The sequence below is a fragment of the Lissotriton helveticus genome, chromosome 5_1, assembly GCF_964261635.1.
Source record: "Lissotriton helveticus chromosome 5_1, aLisHel1.1, whole genome shotgun sequence".
Classification (NCBI taxonomy): domain Eukaryota; kingdom Metazoa; phylum Chordata; class Amphibia; order Caudata; family Salamandridae; genus Lissotriton; species Lissotriton helveticus.
In genome coordinates, this window is record NC_136065.1 from 1,209,547,015 (window position 1) to 1,209,566,610 (window position 19,596).

At 46.8% G+C, this 19,596-nt stretch overlaps 1 protein-coding gene across 2 annotated transcripts in view; it reads left to right on the forward strand.

Annotated features, from left to right (window-relative positions):
- DENND10 (DENN domain containing 10) overlaps nucleotides 1-18,774 on the forward strand; it is a 109,013-nt gene extending 90,239 nt beyond the window's left edge. For both annotated transcript variants that reach the window (XM_078643911.1, XM_078643912.1), the window contains one exon: nucleotides 18,367-18,774. In XM_078643911.1, the coding sequence (XP_078500037.1) occupies nucleotides 18,367-18,543 (177 nt within the window). In that variant the 3' untranslated portion in view covers nucleotides 18,544-18,774. The remainder of the gene's footprint in view (nucleotides 1-18,366) is intronic.
- Nucleotides 18,775-19,596: the final 822 nt, after the last annotated feature.

Sequence of the window (19,596 nt, forward strand, 5' to 3'; positions counted from 1 at the left end):
AGTCCTATAGGTACTATGTTTGCTCAGGCTTAGCACCCTGCTGGTTCTACACTCCAGATTGTGGGTGCTGGATGAGCGCGCTCCAGTGATGGCTTTAACACCAAGGGAGCCTCTTGGCTCAGTTGCAGATCTCCAGTCTGATCAACCAGACCTGCACTGGTGAATAGACCTCTCCAATCTCGAGGTGGATCATCCAGTCAGCCCTGTGCAAGTGCAGTCTCCAGGTCACAGGCAACTCCTCACTGGGATGGTGCACCCATTTGGGTGATGTAAGGGTGTTGGACCTTGGTCATCACAGCAACATCTGCACATAAATGTGCTAGAGCTTTGGGCTTTCTGCCTTTTCTTAACAGCATTACTTCATTCAGCGTCAGTGGGTGCCATTCATTGTCGAACAACACTACTATTGGCCATTATATCAACAGAAAGGGTAGGGTAGGATCACATGTTGGGAATCATTTCGCTTGTGGCAGTGGATGCAGCACAGGGGAAGTTTCCTGGTATCAGCCTATTTGGCAGCATTTCTCTACATAGTAGTCTTTCTGTGGAGGACCACAACTACACTCGGAAGTGACTGAGGGGATTTTTTTCCAGACTGGTCTATCCCTGGAAAAATTCACCTAAGTCCAAAAGCTAAACTTGTCAAAGTGGTTCTCTGGGAGAAGCCTTGAGGTTTGGCTGGTCTCAGGGCCTGCTGTTAGCATTTCATAAATTCTGCTGAAAAGTCTAGCAGAAGGTGTGGGAGGATTAGGCACAGCTCATCCTAATTGTGCCGGATTTGCTAAGGTGGTTTTAGTATGACGATCTGTTGGCACTCCAAAAGACACACAATTGATGGACGGAATGCAGAACAAATCAAAACATTCACCCCCAGTCAAGAGATCTGGGTTAAATCCATCTTTCTTTTGCTCACCATGCCACCCCAGTTTAGACTTGGCCATATGCAAATCAGTCTTGACCCTGTGCCTCATGAGAACAGTCTAGCCCAAACTGCTAAGCCAGGTCCTCCCTGGACCAGAAACAAGCATCCTAGGACCGGTTTCGGGGTTCCACCCCTCTTCAGCCAGGATAGCTTGAATCCAATGGCACAGAGAGCCCGGTACCCACGTCTGGTCATCCCCCGGCGCACTTAGGGCGAGGAAGCAAAAGAGACACAATTGATGGATGGAATGCAGAACAAATCAAATGATTTACCCCCAGACAAGAGATCTGGGTTAATACCATCATTCTTTTACACACCATGCCACCCCAGTTTCGACCCGGCTATATGCAAAAAAGTGTTGACCCTGTGCCTCATGGGAACAGTCCAGCCCGAACTGCTAAGCCAGGTCCTCCCTGGACCGGAAAGAAGCATCCTAGGACCGGTTTCGGGTTTTTACCCCTCTTCAGCCAGGATAGCTTGAATCCAATGGCACAATGAGCCCGGCAACCACGTCCTATACCTTGCTATACCTTAAGTGGTATAAAGAACTACAAGCTACCAGCAACCGAGATACTTCTGCAGACTCTGGTCTTGTTATGTTATGTTACTGTCCATTTATAGAGCGCACGTACACCAGACAGTCTCTGTGCGCTAGGTAACTAATCGAACTTCATACCCACTTAATGGTAAGCCTGTCTGAAAAGCCATGTTTTCAGAAGTTTCCTAAATGTAACAAGATCAGAAGAGGACCTGCGGTCCAAAGGCAGGCTGTTCCATACTTTAGGGACGTTAACGGCAAGCCTATGCCCTCCGATCCTTTGTTTTTTCCTAGGGGGAATCGCCAAAAAGTGAAGGTGGCTAGATCGTAGTCCTCTAGTAGGGCAGTATTTTGTGATCCGGTACTTTACAAATGCGGGGTAATTAAGGTAAAGGGACTTAAAAACCATACAACACCTGCACCAGTGGTGCAAAGACATGGACAGTTCCATTATAGTGGAGAAATCAGTTTATGTGCACAGAGGATGTCCCGAAAAATGCACATGGGTATGGAGAAGTTGGAATACTTACCGTGGAAATATATGTGAACCCCCACTCATGGAATCCTTATCAGAAATGAGTGACTGACTGGACCACTGTGTGCGAGGTGAAATATATACCAATTGGCCACAAACTATAGTCGGCATGAACCTCACCCACTACGATGTATCCAGTGGTGAGCTAATTGTGAGAAGTTGGCCTGATATATAATGTTCACTATTCTAGTGAGCACTCTGTATCAGTCCAAACAACCCTTATTGATGATTGGTTGTAAGTCAACCTTATAGACCAGCTATCCTAGTAGCATGGATACGAGCAGTCTACGGCTAAGACTCTAGAGGGCGTGTTAAGCCAGCTGTTTTACCATCACATTACCCCTTGAACACCAAGTGAAAGGACACCACACAAGTTGTTATGAAAATAAACAGATATTAATTTATAACAAGTCTACCCTGAACTCTTTATGAGTCAGGGAGCTAAGCACACAACAAAACTCTTACGAAAATACTTTAAGTCGCACAATTTACACAAATGCCCGAGGGGCACGAAAAACCATATATTACAAAAGTGGAATGCGAATTACTAGCAGGTAAGTAACTATTCTCATAGACTTTAGAAACGCTAGGCCTACAATACTAAACCCTTAGATTAGAAGCAGGAGGCCTGTGGACGTCGTGTGCAGAGTGGGAACTCTCACGCGTAAGGCGGGAAAAAGTCTATGGAGGCTAGCAAAGACAAAGTTACTGTTCTCGGGCGAACCCGACTAGGTGGGTTGAAAACAAGAGTGGATCCGAACACTTAGAGTGTTGGACTATGCTGAAGCACCGGAGTACTTGGTTTACCTAGCCCAGGGGCTGCGGCTGCATAGGGTTCAAGTTGCGTCGGAAACCCTCGTTGAAGATCCAGGAGCCTGAAAAAAGAAGTTGCTGGCAGGCGGCCAATGAAGGAGTTCGTGGTGATCCAAGCCTGGATCAGGGAAGAAGAAACCTGTAAGCAGAGGGGACCAAGTTCTGAATCACTAGCCAGTGATTTGAGTGGGCACCAGGATGGCACCGGACGAAGTCACCTCAGCCAGGTGAGTGGGCGCTGCTGGGCTCTGCAGTCTCTCGGACCAGGAGGCGTTGTCGGCGACCAGGATGGAGGTGCGAGCTGTCCCACGAAGGTACTTGCAGTCGACGTCGCTGGACCCAGGATTGGGCAACAAGTCTTGGCAAATGCAAGGCCCAAGCGGTGGACCTAAAATGGCGTCTTGAGTGGACCAGGAGGGTCCAGGGTGCTCCTCTCTTGGAGGGGAGCAAGGGCTAGTCTGGAGCAACCAGACCAGCAGTGGTTGTCGTCGTGGAGCGTCGTGAGAGGGCCACTAGCCAACGGGCAAGCGACCTGGACAACGCGGTGAGCAGCAAAGAGCAGAAGGGCCCCACGCAGATCTCGTGGATGCAGGGGGGCTGAACTTCGGTGCTGGAGCTGCTCAGGGTCGGGGCTTCTCTTACCCCAAAGCACTCAGTCGAGGGTCACTCGGTGGTCGTGCTGGACAAGCGTCGTGCAGTTCTGAAGATGGCCGGTCCCTCGAGGTCTCGTCGCACCCACGGATCACAGCTGGGCTGATAATGTAGGTTGAGGTCAGAGGTGCCAGGGAAGCCGGTTCTCGTCGTGCTGGAGCAGTCTTGATCCGGAGGAGAGACTGGCAACAAACGGCGATGCTTGGTTGGTGCCTGCTGCTGCAGGGTGACTACTCCTTAGTCACAAGGGAGAATCTTGGGAAGAAGTCTTGAGTTCCTTTCATGGAAAGTAGTTTCAGGATTCAAAGAAGATCTAATTTGGAAGGGGGCCAGCTCCTACTTTTATCCTGCAAAAGGGGGCTGGCACGCGACTAAGTCCTGCCCTATGGGTGGGACTAGGAGGGGGGTGGTTACACCCCTCTCCTTTGGCGGGCTTTCCCCAGATCAGGGGCTGGAGTGCCCCTGGAACTGGTTCAAGCCGGCCTATGCACAGTGAGCACCGGGGTGCCACTTGCAGTCACCTTCCTCTAAAGCCCTGCCTACCGAGGATACACAAAATCCTGTCTGGGACGGTGCTGGCACCGCCCCTGGAAGGAAACCCTTTGTCCTTGCCTCCTGGGCTGGGAGGACTCCCAGCAGCAGGAGGGCAGACTTGTGTCTCGGTGGCAGCATCCATTTTGTGGAGCTAAGGCTCTGTCTGACTTTAACCGGGGTTACAGGTTACATACATGTCGTGTCCCTCTAGAAGGGTGGAATGCTAACTCCGTCGCCAGAATTGGCGAGGGGTTAGTATTCCAATTCGTATGACACCTTACTCGACATGTTTTGATAAAGCGATACCAGAGTTGGCACTTAACCGCGAGGATTATAATGCACTTAAGAGTATATGGTATGCGATATCATGGAAACGGCTAAGGGATGGATCCCGAAAGCCGCAGACAGGCTCAGCTCATGCCAGAGCACTATCTCACACGATTCCAAGCACTCTGCCTTCAGGATTGTCAAGGCCTGCCATAGGAGTGACTGATAGGAGATCTGTGTGCCCATTTTAGGGTTAGATATAGGAATACTATATCTAAAGCAAAGGGTGATTACACCACCTTGCCCCAGCTGTCGTGCAGCCAGTTGTGTCAGATTTGGATGGCTAGCCAGGGGTGGCATAATACATTCTGCAGCCCCTGGTAGGCCCTGGGTACACCTATGCTCTGGGCACCTAAGGTACTCTGTACAGGGACTGATAAGGTGACTAAGTATCCAATTAGATATGTACCTAAGGTACATGGAATCCATTTTACAGAGAGCAGTAGGCCTGGGGTCCTGAATAGCAGGGCCCCAGGTCAACTAAGTCAGAAAACCAGCAAAACACCAGGCAAAAAGTTGGGGGCAACCATAGTCCGGGATCTACCTTCCTACATAACCCCCCCCCCCAAACGAAAGGAGATAAGGCTATCCTTGACAGGTAAGCCTATATTGCCTAAGTGGCCATATAAGGAAGTACCAGCACTGGCATGGTTACCCCCTATCTTATGGTCCACTAAGCAATCCCTCACCCTAAGGGTGTCTGAGGGTCTCCACCATAGGGAGTCTCTACCTGTGGTGTGTTTCGGCAAAGTAAAAGGCTGGTGCTGAGATGGAGTACTGAAGTGAGGCTCCACTAATTTTGGGCTCAGCTTCCTCCAATCATTATCCACCATAGAGGCCTTTCTTTCCAAGACTGAGTTGTGTTGAGCTCTCAGGGTCAACCTCTAGCTACCTAAAGCTGGAGGCTGAGTCCCTCTGTTTGGCTTACTGGGGGGACAGGTCAGGTTTGGGGCCCTCAGGTCCCAGGTTTGGCTGTGCCCAACAGTGTCCATCTGTGGGAGTTCCCTAACTAGGTTTAAGGGGGATCCCTCAGGAGTTTGTTTTATTTTCACTTGGCTAGAACTACTAGCTTCAGTGCCCTTAATCTGCTGATTGGGGAATTCTTTTGGACAGGGGCCCCTTTGGGGTCCACCACTGGCCTCCCTGACCTCTACAGCCCTGGGCTGACTGAGGCAGGGTAGAGAGGGGCAGGTTACCTGCTCCAGACTGGGTCCCACCTTGGAAGGGTCCACTGACATCAGGGGTTCTGCCAGGCTAGGCCTGACTACCTCTGTGGCAGTTTCTTCACAAGGGGTCAGATCAGTTCCCTGAGGAGGCTGACCCTTTCCTAAAGTCTGGTGGGAGGGAGATTTCTCTTCCTCCTCAATGCTCTCTGTCTGAGTGGAGTGATCCATAGTTTCAGGCTTCACAACACTATCATCTGTCTGAGTTTGAGCTGTGGCCATCACAACTCTCCCAACCTTTTCAGGAGGGGGCTCTGTTTGGGTGTGGGCTGTGACCATCACAGCCTTTACAACCTGTTCTGGGAAGGAAGTTGTCTGAGATTGGGCTGTGACTGGCACAGCCCTCCTGACCTGTTCAGGGAGGACATCTTGGACTGGGGCTGTGGCTATCACTGCCCCACTAACCTTACCATGGAAGTTTACCATTTTAGAATGGGTTTCTTGCTCTACTTCAGCCCAGGCTGAGAGCTCTAAATCATTCCCCAGTAGGCAATCTACAGGTAAGTTTGGTGACACTGCCACTCTCTTGTGGCCAGTGACGCCTCCCCAGCTGAGATTGACCACCGCCATGGGATGATCTCTCTGTACTCCATCAATATTGGTCACCTGGTATGTGGCACCAGGTAAAAGTTGCCTTGAGGGGACTAGACTCTCAGTCACCATGGTGATGCTAGCCCCTGTATCTCTATAGGCCTCAACTTTCATTCCATTGATGAGGGGCTCCTGTCGGTACTTGCCCAAAGTGTTGGGACAAGTTGTGAAGTTGGCAAACCCCATGCCAGTCTCACAGACTAGAGTATCTGAGTTTGGGGACCTGGTTAGGCCAGAGTCCCCAGGAACTCCCAAAGTAAATGCACCCAAATTCTTGGGGGCACTCCCACCACCTGGGGGATTACTACTAGTAGTAACAGGAGGTTTGGGAATGTTACTTGGGGGTATGTTCTCCTTATTGTTGTTCTTTGGGCAACTGCTGTCAGTTTTTAAATGACCCACCTGTTTACAGGGATAACAATAAGGTTTCTTCTGGTTATTAGAAGGATTCTGGGACCCACCCCCCTCAGAGGATTTTTGGGGCCCTGATGTGGTTTGATCTGGAGATTTATTCCCACCCTTCTCTTGAGGCTTGGTTGATTCCTTTTTCTGGTCACCACCTTGGTTCTTGGGCCTAATCCTGGTTCTGACCCATTTGTCTGCCCTCTTACCCAATTCTTGTGGAGAGGTCAGATCAGAGTCTACCAGGTGCTGGTGTAATAACTGGTTCTGACAATTATTTAAGACTTGCTCTCTCATAATAAGATTATACAATCCTGTGAAGTCAGTAACCTTGCTACCCAGTAGCCAGCCTTCCAAAGCCTTAGTGGCACAATCAACAAAGTCAGACCAGTCCTGAGACTGAGTTTTCTGGATGTCTCTGAACAGCAACCTGTACTGCTCAGTGGTTAAACCAAACCCATCAACCAGTGTATTCTTCAGGACCTGGTAATTGTTAGCATCCTCCACTCTTGTAGTGAGGAGCTTATCTCTACCTTTGCCATCAAAGGAGAGCCACAGTATAGCTGCCCACTGACTCTGGGGAATGCCCTGCACAGTGCAGGCCCTCTCCAAAGCAGCCATCCATTTCTGGATGTCATCCCCTTGTTTAAAGGGGGGCACTATCTTTGTCAGGTGTTTAGTATCTAAACCCTTCTCTCTATCTCTTGGGAGATTGCTGCCACCAGTGGGAACTACCCCACTCATCTGCTGCTCTCTAGCAAAGGCAAGCTTTTCTTTGGCCAGGGCAAGTTCTTCCCTTTCAATCCTCAGAGCAGCCTGTCTCATTCTGGCTTCATGCTCTATTCTCTGAGGGGAAGTCAATCTCCTCTGGGGAGAGTTCCTTCTCCTCTGAGAAGAGGCATTAGAGTGCAGAGATCTATTGGAGTCCCTAGAAGGAGATCTATCTCTCCTAACTCCAAGGTTAGGCCTACTTAGGGTCAGTACGGGGGGTCCCCCAGATCCTAACCCAAGCAAGTCTAAGTTGGCCCTAGTTAGCCTTCTGACTACCTCAAGACCCTTGTCTGCCTCATCCCCAGAGAGTTCCTCAGGATCCTCCTCCCCAACTGTATTTACAGTGTTGTGGAGGTCTGGATCCCCAGTGGTACCCTCTAAGGCTGGCATATTCCCATCTAGCTGAGAAATTTTTCTCGCATCATATGTCTCTAAGAGACCTATCAGAAAGGGAATGGTGGGGTTAGACCCCTGTTTCAGTTTCCTGGAGGTACACACTTGTCTCATCTCCTGGAAACTGAGAGCTGCATATCTTGATTTGACCTGTGGGGGGTCAAGATCCACAAGGGGAGTCTCAGTAGACTCTCCATGGGTAGACATGCTTTTCTAGTGAGGTGTAAGTGGTGGACTTACCTACACTATTTGTTTACCTACTGATCCCTTGCTAGAGTTGTAGTTTAGGGTGTGCTAGGCCCTAGGAGCTACAACAGCTGGTTCAGTAGAACTCAGAGTATTCTAAGCTAAGTTATATGTACCTTAGTACTTATGTGATCTTTCAAATGATATTCTTAGGATATGTGTGGTAAAACAACAGCAAGCTCAAATCCCAACTGCTGCTCACCAATGTGAGAAGTTGGCCTGATATATAATGTTCACTATTCTAGTGAGCACTCTGTATCAGTCCAAACAACCCTTATTGATGATTGGTTGTAAGTCAACCTTATAGACCAGCTATCCTAGTAGCATGGATACGAGCAGTCTAAGGCTAAGACTCTAGAGGGCGTGTTAAGCCAGCTGTTTTACCATCACATTACCCCTTGAACACCAAGTGAAAGGACACCACACAAGTTGTTATGAAAATAAACAGATATTTATTTATAACAAGTCTACCCTGAACTCTTTGAGTCAGGGAGCTAAGCACACAACAAAACTCTTACGAAAATACTTTAAGTCGCACAATTTACACAAATGCCCGAGGGGCACGAAAAACCATATATTACAAAAGTGGAATGCGAATTACTAGCAGGTAAGTAACTATTCTCATAGACTTTAGAAACGCTAGGCCTACAATACTAAACCCTTAGATTAGAAGCAGGAGGCCTGTGGACGTCGTGTGCAGAGTGGGAACTCTCACGCGTAAGGCGGGAAAAAGTCTATGGAGGCTAGCAAAGACAAAGTTACTGTTCTCGGGCGAACCCGACTAGGTGGGTCGAAAACAAGAGTGGATCCGAACACTTAGAGTGTTGGACTATGCTGAAGCACCGGAGTACTTGGTTTACCTAGCCCAGGGGCTGCGGCTGCATAGGGTTCAAGTTGCGTCGGAAACCCTCGTTGAAGATCCAGGAGCCTGAAAAAAGAAGTTGCTGGCAGGCGGCCAGTGAAGGAGTTCGTGGTGATCCAAGCCTGGATCAGGGAAGAAGAAACCTGTAAGCAGAGGGGACCAAGTTCTGAATCACTAGCCAGTGATTTGAGTGGGCACCAGGATGGCACCGGACGAAGTCACCTCAGCCAGGTGAGTGGGCGCTGCTGGGCTCTGCAGTCTCTCGGACCAGAAGGCGTTGTCGGCGACCAGGATGGAGGTGCGAGCTGTCCCACGAAGGTACTTGCTGTCGACGTCGCTGGACCCAGGATTGGGCAACAAGTCTTGGCAAATGCAAGGCCCACGCGGTGGACCTAAAATGGCGTCTTGAGTGGACCAGGAGGGTCCAGGGTGCTCCTCTCTTGGAGGGGAGCAAGGGCTAGTTTGGAGCAACCAGACCAGCAGTGGTTGTCGTCGTGGAGCGTCGTGAGAGGGCCACTAGCCAACGGGCAAGCGACCTGGACAACGCGGTGAGCAGCGAAGAGCAGAAGGGCCCCACGCAGATCTCGTGGATGCAGGGGGGCTGAACTTCGGTGCTGGAGCTGCTCAGGGTCGGGGCTTCTCTTACCCCAAAGCACTCAGTCGAGGGTCACTCGGTGGTCGTGCTGGACAAGCGTCGTGCAGTTCTGAAGATGGCCGGTCCCTCGAGGTCTCGTCGCACCCACGGATCACAGCTGGGCTGATGATGTAGGTTGAGGTCAGAGGTGCCAGGGAAGCCGGTTCTCGTTGTGCTGGAGCAGTCTTGATCCGGAGGAGAGACTGGCAACAAACGGCGATGCTTGGTTGGTGCCTGCTGCTGCAGGGTGACTACTCCTTAGTCACAAGGGAGAAACTTGGGAAGAAGTCTTGAGTTCCTTTCGTGGAAAGTAGTTTCAGGATTCAAAGATGATCTAATTTGGAAGGGGGCCAGCTCCTACCTTTATCCTGCAAAAGGGGGCTGGCACGCGACTAAGTCCTGCCCTATGGGTGGGACTAGGAGGGGGGTGGTTACACCCCTCTCCTTTGGCGGGCTTTCCCCAGATCAGGGGCTGGAGTGCCCCTGGAACTGGTTCAAGCCGGCCTATGCACAGTGAGCACCGGGGTGCCACTTGCAGTCACCTTCCTCTAAAGCCCTGCCTACCTAGGATACACAAAATCCTGTCTGGGACGGTGCTGGCACCGCCCCTGGCAGGAAACCCTTTGTCCTTGCCTCCTGGGCTGGGAGGAGGGCAGACTTGTGTCTCGGTGGCAGCATCCATTTTGTGGAGCTAAGGCTCTGTCTGACTTTAACCGGGGTTACAGGTTACATACATGTCGTGTCCCTCTAGAAGGGTGGAATGCTAACCCCGTCGCCAGAATTGGCGAGGGGTTAGTATTCCAATTCGTATGACACCTTACTCGACATGTTTTGATAAAGCGATACCAGAGTTGGCACATAACCGCGAGGATTATAATGCACTTAAGAGTATATGGTATGCGATATCATGGAAACGGCTAAGGGATGGATCCCGAAAGCCGCAGACAGGCTCAGCTCATGCCAGAGCACTATCTCACACGATTCCAAGCACTCTGCCTTCAGGATTGTCAAGGCCTGCCATAGGAGTGACTGATAGGATATCTGTGTGCCCATTTTAGGGTTAGATATAGGAATACTATATCTAAAGCAAAGGGTGATTACACCACCTTGCCCCAGCTGTCGTGCAGCCAGTTGTGTCAGATTTGGATGGCCAGCCAGGGGTGGCATAATACATGCTGCAGCCCCTGGTAGGCCCTGGGTACACCTATGCCCTGGGCACCTAAGGTACTCTGTACAGGGACTGATAAGGTGACTCAGTATCCAATTAGATATGTACCTAAGGTACATGGAATCCATTTTACAGAGAGAGCAGTAGGCCTGGGGTCCTGAATAGCAGGGCCCCAGGTCAACTAAGTCAGAAAACCAGCAAAACACCAGGCAAAAAGTTGGGGGCAACCATAGTCAGGGATCTACCTTCCTACACTAATGTATACCCTATTGTGTCAATGTGTATGTACCATTGAATATTGCTGGAAAGTATTTAATTGTTCCCTGAATCAAAATGTCTATAAAACATTAAAAAAAATAAACAAACAACAAGCTTTAAACATTGATCTCTGTATGACTGGCAGCCAATGAAGGTCCATATTTGCCAGGGAGATGTGGCTCTGTTTGGGCAGAGTCTATATCAGTCGAGCAGCCTGGTTTTGAATTAGCTGGAGCCTGTGCAGAAGGATTTTGGGAAGACCCAGGTAAATCAAATTGGCGTAATCTATTCTAGACATAACTAGAGCAATTATTACTTGGCTCAAATCTTCCCTAGTAAGGAATTTTTATCTTTTTTATGCGTCATAGCTGGTAAAAGCTACTTGAAGTCACGTTTCCTACCTGCTGCTTGGAGGAGAGTTCCTCAACGATTATAACACCCAAGCTTTTTACCCCCTTTTTGTGTGATGGAGGAGAGCCCATCTTGCTAGGCCAGAACGATGGGGACTGATAATTCATCTTACTTTTTTGTCATAATTATCTCAGTTTTATCGGGATTCAACTTCAGATGATTGCCGTTCATCTAGTCTCGGATGAACAGCATAGTATCCTGAAATAGCTGTTGAGACGTCTTGTTTCTCCTCCTGCCCGTCACTGAAAAAAAGCAAACTACTAGACCTGCAACTCCCTACTATGAAGGTGAAGATTAATATTCTGTCGGAGGTACTCGACCCTTGTAAAGAACCTACAGAACTTCTATTGCCATTTAATTAAGGCCTCATGTATACCCCCTTGGGCAAAACTTTTTTCTGGATCGCCAGCCAATAAGTACGTTGATTGGTGCCATCGACCAGCACCAGGCATACCTGACTTCCTTAATCAACATCCCACAACAGAAAGTTTGGTGGTGCAGGTTTTCACTAGTAGGGTTAATCCGAATGCCTTTCCACCACGCATCCTGATCGGGAGTCTGAAAGTATAGAGACCTATTACAAGTGCATCTTCTCATCCATGAGCTTTGCTCTGCAGTCTATAAATGCCTGCTATCTCTTAGGCTCTATGAGGCATGGTAGCCCACGTTTTACCGGCAGTCTTTGACAACCTCATGGCGTCCCTGACTCTAGGTATCCAGGACTATCGAGATACAAGTACATTTGTGATTTGGTCTGGCTAGGACATAACCAGCTTCTTAGGTCAAGCAATGGTTAAGAGTGTAACACTTCGGCACTAGACCTGCATATGGTCTACACGCTTCTCTGGGGATGTCCAGGCCACCTTAATGGATATTTCATTCGATGGCTTTCACCTTTTTGGCAACAGAACCGATTCAACCCTGGAATGATTTAAGGAGAGGAGGGCCACAAAACATTCCTTGGGTCTTTATGCAATACTAGACAATTCCACCAGTAGTTTCACCTTCTCTGTGTCCGTGGCATGGGGTTTTCATTTGATCCAACGCCAGACCCCTCTGCCAGCCCAACAGTCCCTCCAGCCTTTTAATGGGGAGGTTGGGACTTGCAAACACAAGTTCCAGGGCATCAAGCACACCCTGCAGCTGTTCCCTCGCCCCTTCACAAACCATAAAACCGATTTAGTGTGTCTTTTCTGGCACACAGCCACTCTATTGGAAGCAGATTCTGATATTTCCTCCAAAGGTGGCAAACTATTACCTCAAACAAGTGGGTCCTCCAAATTGTACATTGAGGCTACACCTTATTTCTTTCTACCCTGCTGTACCTTCCATCAACTTCAGGGTGGCTAATGGAGGACAACCTGTCCGAATTGCATTAGAAAGAGCAGGCAAAAGGGGTCATAGAGATGATTCTCACATCGTAAGGAGGAGCTGGGTGTTAATCCTGCTACTTCCTGGTGCTGAAGGAGGCCCAAAGGCCTTTTTACCTATTTTTGATCTGCATCCTCTTAATGCTTTCCTGCGGAAAGACAAATTCAGTATGTTCATGCTAGCCCAGATGTTGTATCTCCTAGACTCCGGAGATTGGATGGTGGTGTTGGACATGCAGGACGCTTAATCCATATCCCTGTCCTGCAGGAGCATTTCTAGTTTCCAGTTTGCTCCCTTTCCCTTGCATGTGTCCCTCGGATGCTCCAGAAATTGATGGCAGTGGTTGCCCCACAGTGGTTGTCCAACATCTTCTGAGGTTGGGGGTACCAGTCTTTTCCTACCTCAACGACTGGCTGTTGAAGGTGAGCTTGTTCCATGCTATCATCATCAATCACCTCTAGACAATAGTGAAACACCTCATATTGCTTGGTTCTACTATCAATGTTCTAAAGTCACAAATTACTCTTTTGCAGATGCTTCCTTTCATCTGAACCTTTCTGGATACAGTATGGGTTTATGCCTTTCCCTCCAGGCAGAGTCCAGAACATTTGGGTTATGATCCCGATGTTTCTGTCTCTGTCGTGTATCTCAGTGTGGATTACTTTGAAGCTGCTGGGATTCTCGGCCTCCTGGATTCTGCCAGTGACACATGCCTGATGGTTTAATCAGGCTCTGCAGTGGCACCAGAAGTCCAGCACTGAGGGAAATGTGTCAGACCATGGAGGAGACCGCAAAAGACCTGCAGTTGTGGCTGCTGGAACGAGATTGGGTCCATGGCAAACCCCTGTCCTTACCCCACACAGACTTGACAGATGCATCACTTCTGGGTTGAGGGCAATCTGGGAAAGGTGAAGATCAGAGGTCTCTGGTCCCGGCAGAGGCCCTGCTCCACAACAGTCTGTTTTGCTTTGCGCTGAAGGCGTTCCTCTTTGAGACCCTCACTACTGCTAAACGAGGATCTCAATATTTATCAATGCTCAAAGGAGTGCTACATCATGCAGATGACATTTTTAAAGACCTCGTAAAATCACAAATAATCACACCAAGGGTGAGCAAAAACATAAGGCAGCACCATCTGATTCTATATATATTAAATGACAGTTAACTGACTCCTTGGCAGTAGCCATTGCAAGGAAAAGAGCTAACTCGCAAACAACTGGGGACGCACCTCCCACAGACAAGGAGTCCAAACTCATTGACTTCTCCGGGAAATAGTTGCAGCCCAATCTGCAAATCATTCGCGAATAGCCATCAACCAAGCCCTTTGGGCACTCTGACAGGACCCACAGCGATAAAATGGAGGAGCTCTTCCAACACCTCCCAGAGGAATACAAAAAGGGATTATGCAATAGTTAATGAGGGGAAGTTATTCACTAATAACTTCATCAAGTATGTGCTAAATTCCGCAGGTACTGCAGCAAGAAACATCAATACCATCCTTCTCTGTGTCTCGGGTTTTAAACCTGAAGTACAGCAAGCGATACTTAATCTTCCCTTTGAACAAAGAACACCTCTTCAGGCCAGAAGCAGCTACCGCCTTTTAAAAGATGATAAAAGACACAGAGGTAGAAAACTCTATAGGGGCCCCTGAATCCTCTTACCATACTCTCACCAGTGGGGATTTCTGTAAATAGACTTGTTCGCAATCCCAGAAAATGCAACATATCTAAACTTTGCATCCAGGTTTCCACCCCCCACTATCCAAGGGCAATGCTCTATGGATTAACTGGTCAGGGATATTTGCCTGCTCTTTTCCACCTCTCCCACTACTTAAGTTTGTGGTCAGAAAGCTCAGGCAGACCTCCCTCACCACAATACTCATAGCTCCAACTTGGGCTCGTCAACCATGGTTCACCATACTACTGGAACACTCATAATTTCCTCACGAGAAACTTCCCCTCAACCAGTACCTTCTCACACAGTACTATGGTGAAATCAGTCATTCCAATCCCAAGGAAATGAACCTTGCTATTTGGCTCCTGAAGTCATAGAATTCGGGTATCTTAATCTACCACAACAATATATGGATATTCGTAAAGACGTTTGTAGGCCTACTACTAGAAAATGCTATGCTGTCAAATGGAAAAGATTTGTTCTATTTTGCCAACATCAAAAAGTAACCCCTTAGATGCACAGGTGCAAACAATTATTTGTTATCTGCTGCATCTTCAAACCTCGGGTTTAGCCAACACGTCCATACCCCTACAAAACAGACAACATGTATCTTTATGCAAAATACCAGTCATTAAAGCATACATGGAGGGACTTAAAAGAGTAATTCCCCATACACTTCCGCCCGCTCCAGCATGGAATCTCAACATTGTACTAACAAGGCTCATGGGGCCTCCATTTGAACCACTACATTCCTGCCAACTCTAGTACTTATCTTGGGAAGTAGCTTTTCTAATAGTGATCACTACACTCACGTGTAGGTGAGATCCAGGCACTTACCTTAGAAGAACCATTCTTCCTACTCCACCGAGACAAAGTGGTGCTCAGAACAAACCTCAAGTTTCTTCCCAAAGTAGTCTATCATTTCCATATTAAACAATCAATAGAATTGCCTATATTCTTTTGCAGAAAGAGCTCTTCATACCCTTGACTTTAAAAGAGCTTTAATATATTATATTGACAAAACAAAAGCATTCAAGAAAACTACGTAAATATTTGTTGCTTTCTCACCTCCTCTCACTGAGAACCTAATTTCAAAAAAGGTCATTTCTAGGTGGATACTCAAACGCATTCAAACTTGTGATGCTAAAGCTAAAGGATTTTTACCTACCCCCCCCCCCCCCTAGGGCTCACTCAACCTGTAAAATAGGAGCCTCTGTGGCATTTTTAGGGAACATTCCCATTGCTGACATTTGCAAAGCAGCAACATGGTCCACACTACACACCTTCACAAAACATTACTATGTGGATGTTTCAGCACTTCAACACTCCAATGTTGGTCAAGCAGTAGTTTGTAATCTCTTTCAAACAACTGTAACCCCCACACAGTAAGCAGCTGTTCTTTGCATGTAGTGCTTTAGATTCATAGGCGCCCACCCTCCTCCCCAGATACCTGTGTAGGGCACAGTTTACTGCTTTGTTTTACCTTAATTCACATTACTAGCATGGATATCATATTGCTGATACTCACTCTAACTCCATTATCACCGGCCTGCTGCAAAACAATCTAACAATGGAGCCAATGCCCATGCGCAGTATCACCAAAAGGAAGAGTCACAGCCTTGTGACTCGAAAAACGTTCTTCAAACAAAAACAACATTAGATGGCGGACTTATGTATAGCATATGAATCTACAGCACTGCATGTCAAGAACAGATGCTTAATGAGGAAGTAACATAATCCTGCTTGTGGATAGCTCAGTGGGTTACTACTTTTATCACAAAGATCCTTTTGTTATGTGCAGTTCATAAGTTACAATCCTAATATGGCACAGTGACCTATAAACTGTCATCAAAGAGCTGCATGAAAACTGCATGGTATAGGTTAGAACAATATATATTGTTTCCTAGTCTTTCCTTAATCCAATGTTGCTAAAATGTGTCTGTTTGGGAAGAAATACATTCATGTTAGTAAAGCCAACCAGTATGGTTCATTTTAAATACTGAGTTTCTGTTTCCCCAGACCAAACACTCCAAAAATATACTGCATACTAGTATGCATGACGTGATTCCAACACCTTGTTATCCTCGTTGTCTTATGCAACTTTTCCTATAGACTGGTTTACATATGAACAATTGTTTCTCTGTATAATGTTTGTGTGATGTAAAGTGCTCTGACATCCAACACTTGCATATGTCCTTCATTCAAGTTACTGATTCGTGAGAATCTTCTATCGCAGCAAGGGGTCCGAGTGCTGCAACTGGGCCTGTGAAATCTGCTTGTCCATGTTTGGAAATAAAGAGGTGGCAGTTTACCTCATTTGGTGTGCCTCCTGAAGTCCTTGATGTCATCTTGACCGCAAGGCGTTCCTCTACAAAATCTCTGTATGCCAGTTGTTGAACAAATTTGTGATTTTCTATAAGCCCGACAAATTGATCCACTGCAAGCCAAGTTGTCTGACTTTTTGTTTTTGTCCCTGGTCCAGCAAGGCTTTGCTGTGGGCAATGTTAAAGGCTATTTGTCAGCTTTTTCTACTTTTTTGCAGTTGCCATATCAGCTGGCTTTACTTGAATCACCTGTTGTGGTGAGAAAGGTCAGCAACACTTGTATTGAGTTCTCACCTTTTTTTATGGGCACCCCTTTTGAGCCACTGCCCTGTTGTTCCATTAAATCTTCCTACATTGAAAACGGTCTTTCTCATCGCTATAACATTGGCTAGGTGTGTAAGTGAGCTGCAGACTCTGTCTACCCATCTTACACAGCATTCTTTGCAGATAAATTCATGTTGATGACCTGAGCTTCCTTTCTGCCAAAAGTGGTCACTCCATTTCATTTTGGGCATATTATCACCTTTCCGGCATTCTTTGCTCCACCTCATCCCTCTATAGAGGAAGAGAGACTTCCAGAGCCAAATCTGCTACCACTTCCATAGTATTCGGAGTGCCTGCCAAGGATATTTGCCAATCGGTTACTTGGGCGTCGGTGCATATGTTCACAAAGCACTACTGCCTTGAAAGTCAGGCCTGTTGAGAGGGGCATTTTGCCTACTCTGTCCTATAGGTCTTTTTAGTCTGAACCAGTTCTCCTACCCAGCACCTGGAGAGGTACCGATATGGTACCTATTCCAAGGTGAAGACTCTGCAATTCGAAATATCCATCAGAAGAAAGTAAATTTCCTTCGGTAACAGTCTTTCTAATGTGTATGCTAACCACAGATTCCTCACCAACCCTCCCACCTCCCTGTTCTATAAACTGGACTCTTTTCTATTTTAAAAGGTCCCAAATGAAAGATCTACACACTAGTCATGCCAATCTGCTGATAGGCTCTGAAGTTGCAGACAGCCTAAGAAACAATCGACATCAGTACACATTGGTGGCGCTTGTACAATGCTCCACTTGTCACTTCTGTATCGAAACAACATCGGCGCAAAGCAGCACAATGCCATCCGCCGGCACATAGGAGAACTCCTTTAGAGTTTCTGGATCCAGTCTGACGCCTGAGGAATATTGACAAGGGGAGGACTCTGAGGGTAGATAGGCTATACACCTGAAAGATCAATAAGTAACTTGTTCTTTGGAGTTTCAAACTATTTAAAATTCTCTTTCTTCATACATGCAACATACTATGTCAAGAACAACATAACCTTAAGATGGTGGATATTTTGTGGAGCACTGTAGTCGTTTGGACTCTGATTATTGGCAGCACCCAAAAAGTTTAATTTCTTTCAACAGTATGCTTTTCCAAGTCCAACCACTACATTGTGAAATATTGCACAGAATCTAGTTCAAGACTTGCCTTTTGTTTTTGAATTTCTCTTGTGAGATTTTGGATATATAACACAAAGGTAGCACAGCTCCAGTTACAATCATTAAAGTTCAAGAATAGCCTTAAGAAGCAAAGTTGTTGTTACCGTTAAGTAACTTTTTCTTTTCTACTACCCAGACTAATTTAAAGAATCCCATTAATTTCTCATGTGACTGCGCCTTTGAATGTGGAATTCTGAGTTAATAGGTGGGTAACTTTTCTTTTTTACTCTTTCCCCAGGATATTTCCTCAAAAACTAGAGAGATTCTGACAACTCTGGCATCGTTTGCCAATGCTTCTGCTGAGAGGGAAAAGCCAACCGTCAACTTTGAGGCACTGAAGCAAAAGAGGTTAGCTCCAGCAACTGAAAACTTCCTCTATCACCTGGCAGCGGCTGAGCAAATGCTGGAGACATGACGATGCTTTTATAAAGCAAAGCACTGGACCAATAGCAAATGTGACACATTCTCAAAAGCAATACCATGTTGTGATTTGTGCCCGGAAAGCGCAACACATTACAGCAAAGTGTTCTCAAACGACTACCTTCCAGGCATTAGGACACTGATCAAAAAAATAATTTCTTTTTTTGGCCTTTGTTTCAACAGGACATTGTGTGCCTTTTCTTGTTAATAAATACTTTAGATTCTTTCCTCTCATTTACCATTTTTTTTTCTTCTAAAAATTAGGAACACAGTCCAGATAACTTGTAATTCAATATTGTGTGCTATACCTCTCTTCAATAGACCGGTGGGATATGATATGCTACTAAGGTTGCTTCCGCCTGAACACCTTAGTTACGCCAACTTAGCAGTCATCATCATCATGGCATTTAACACTTATAAATGACCATCTCTTACACCCATACACTGAAACGTGTGAACATTTCACAGAACAGCACTGGTTGGTAGAGTTTTTTCTGTTGAGTGTTCTACGCTGGGGAAAGTTTTGTTCCCCGTTGTCTAAACAAAATGAAACTCTCCTTTAATTCTACAAACATTTCAATACCTGCCTCCACCCTAAAAATCTCATATGGGACTACCATCAGGTATTTTATTCTTTATTTACAATTTTTTATGAACCATTTGTTGTGTGTGTGTGTGTATGTGACCGTATGTAACACAGTATAAGAACAGGAATCACTAGTAATCAACAATACAGAACAGAAAACTACTGAGTAGGATGGTTTTGAAGAAAGGAATTATTCAGATAGATAAGGATGTTGGAGAAACAAGAGCAGTTTCATGCTAACGAGGATTGTTGGAGTACAAAGGGAAGTGAGAGAGAATGAAAGAAGACTACCACAAATTGAACAGGCTGGTAGGCGTTGGTGAGGATGAGAGAACACTACTGTTGCTTGAGGGTTGTTAAAATAGGAAGGAATAGCATACGTTAAGTTTGGGAGTATGCGCTGTAATTTAAATGGCTTTCTTTATTTTTCTGAAGTTGTGTCTTTATATAAAAATATTGGGC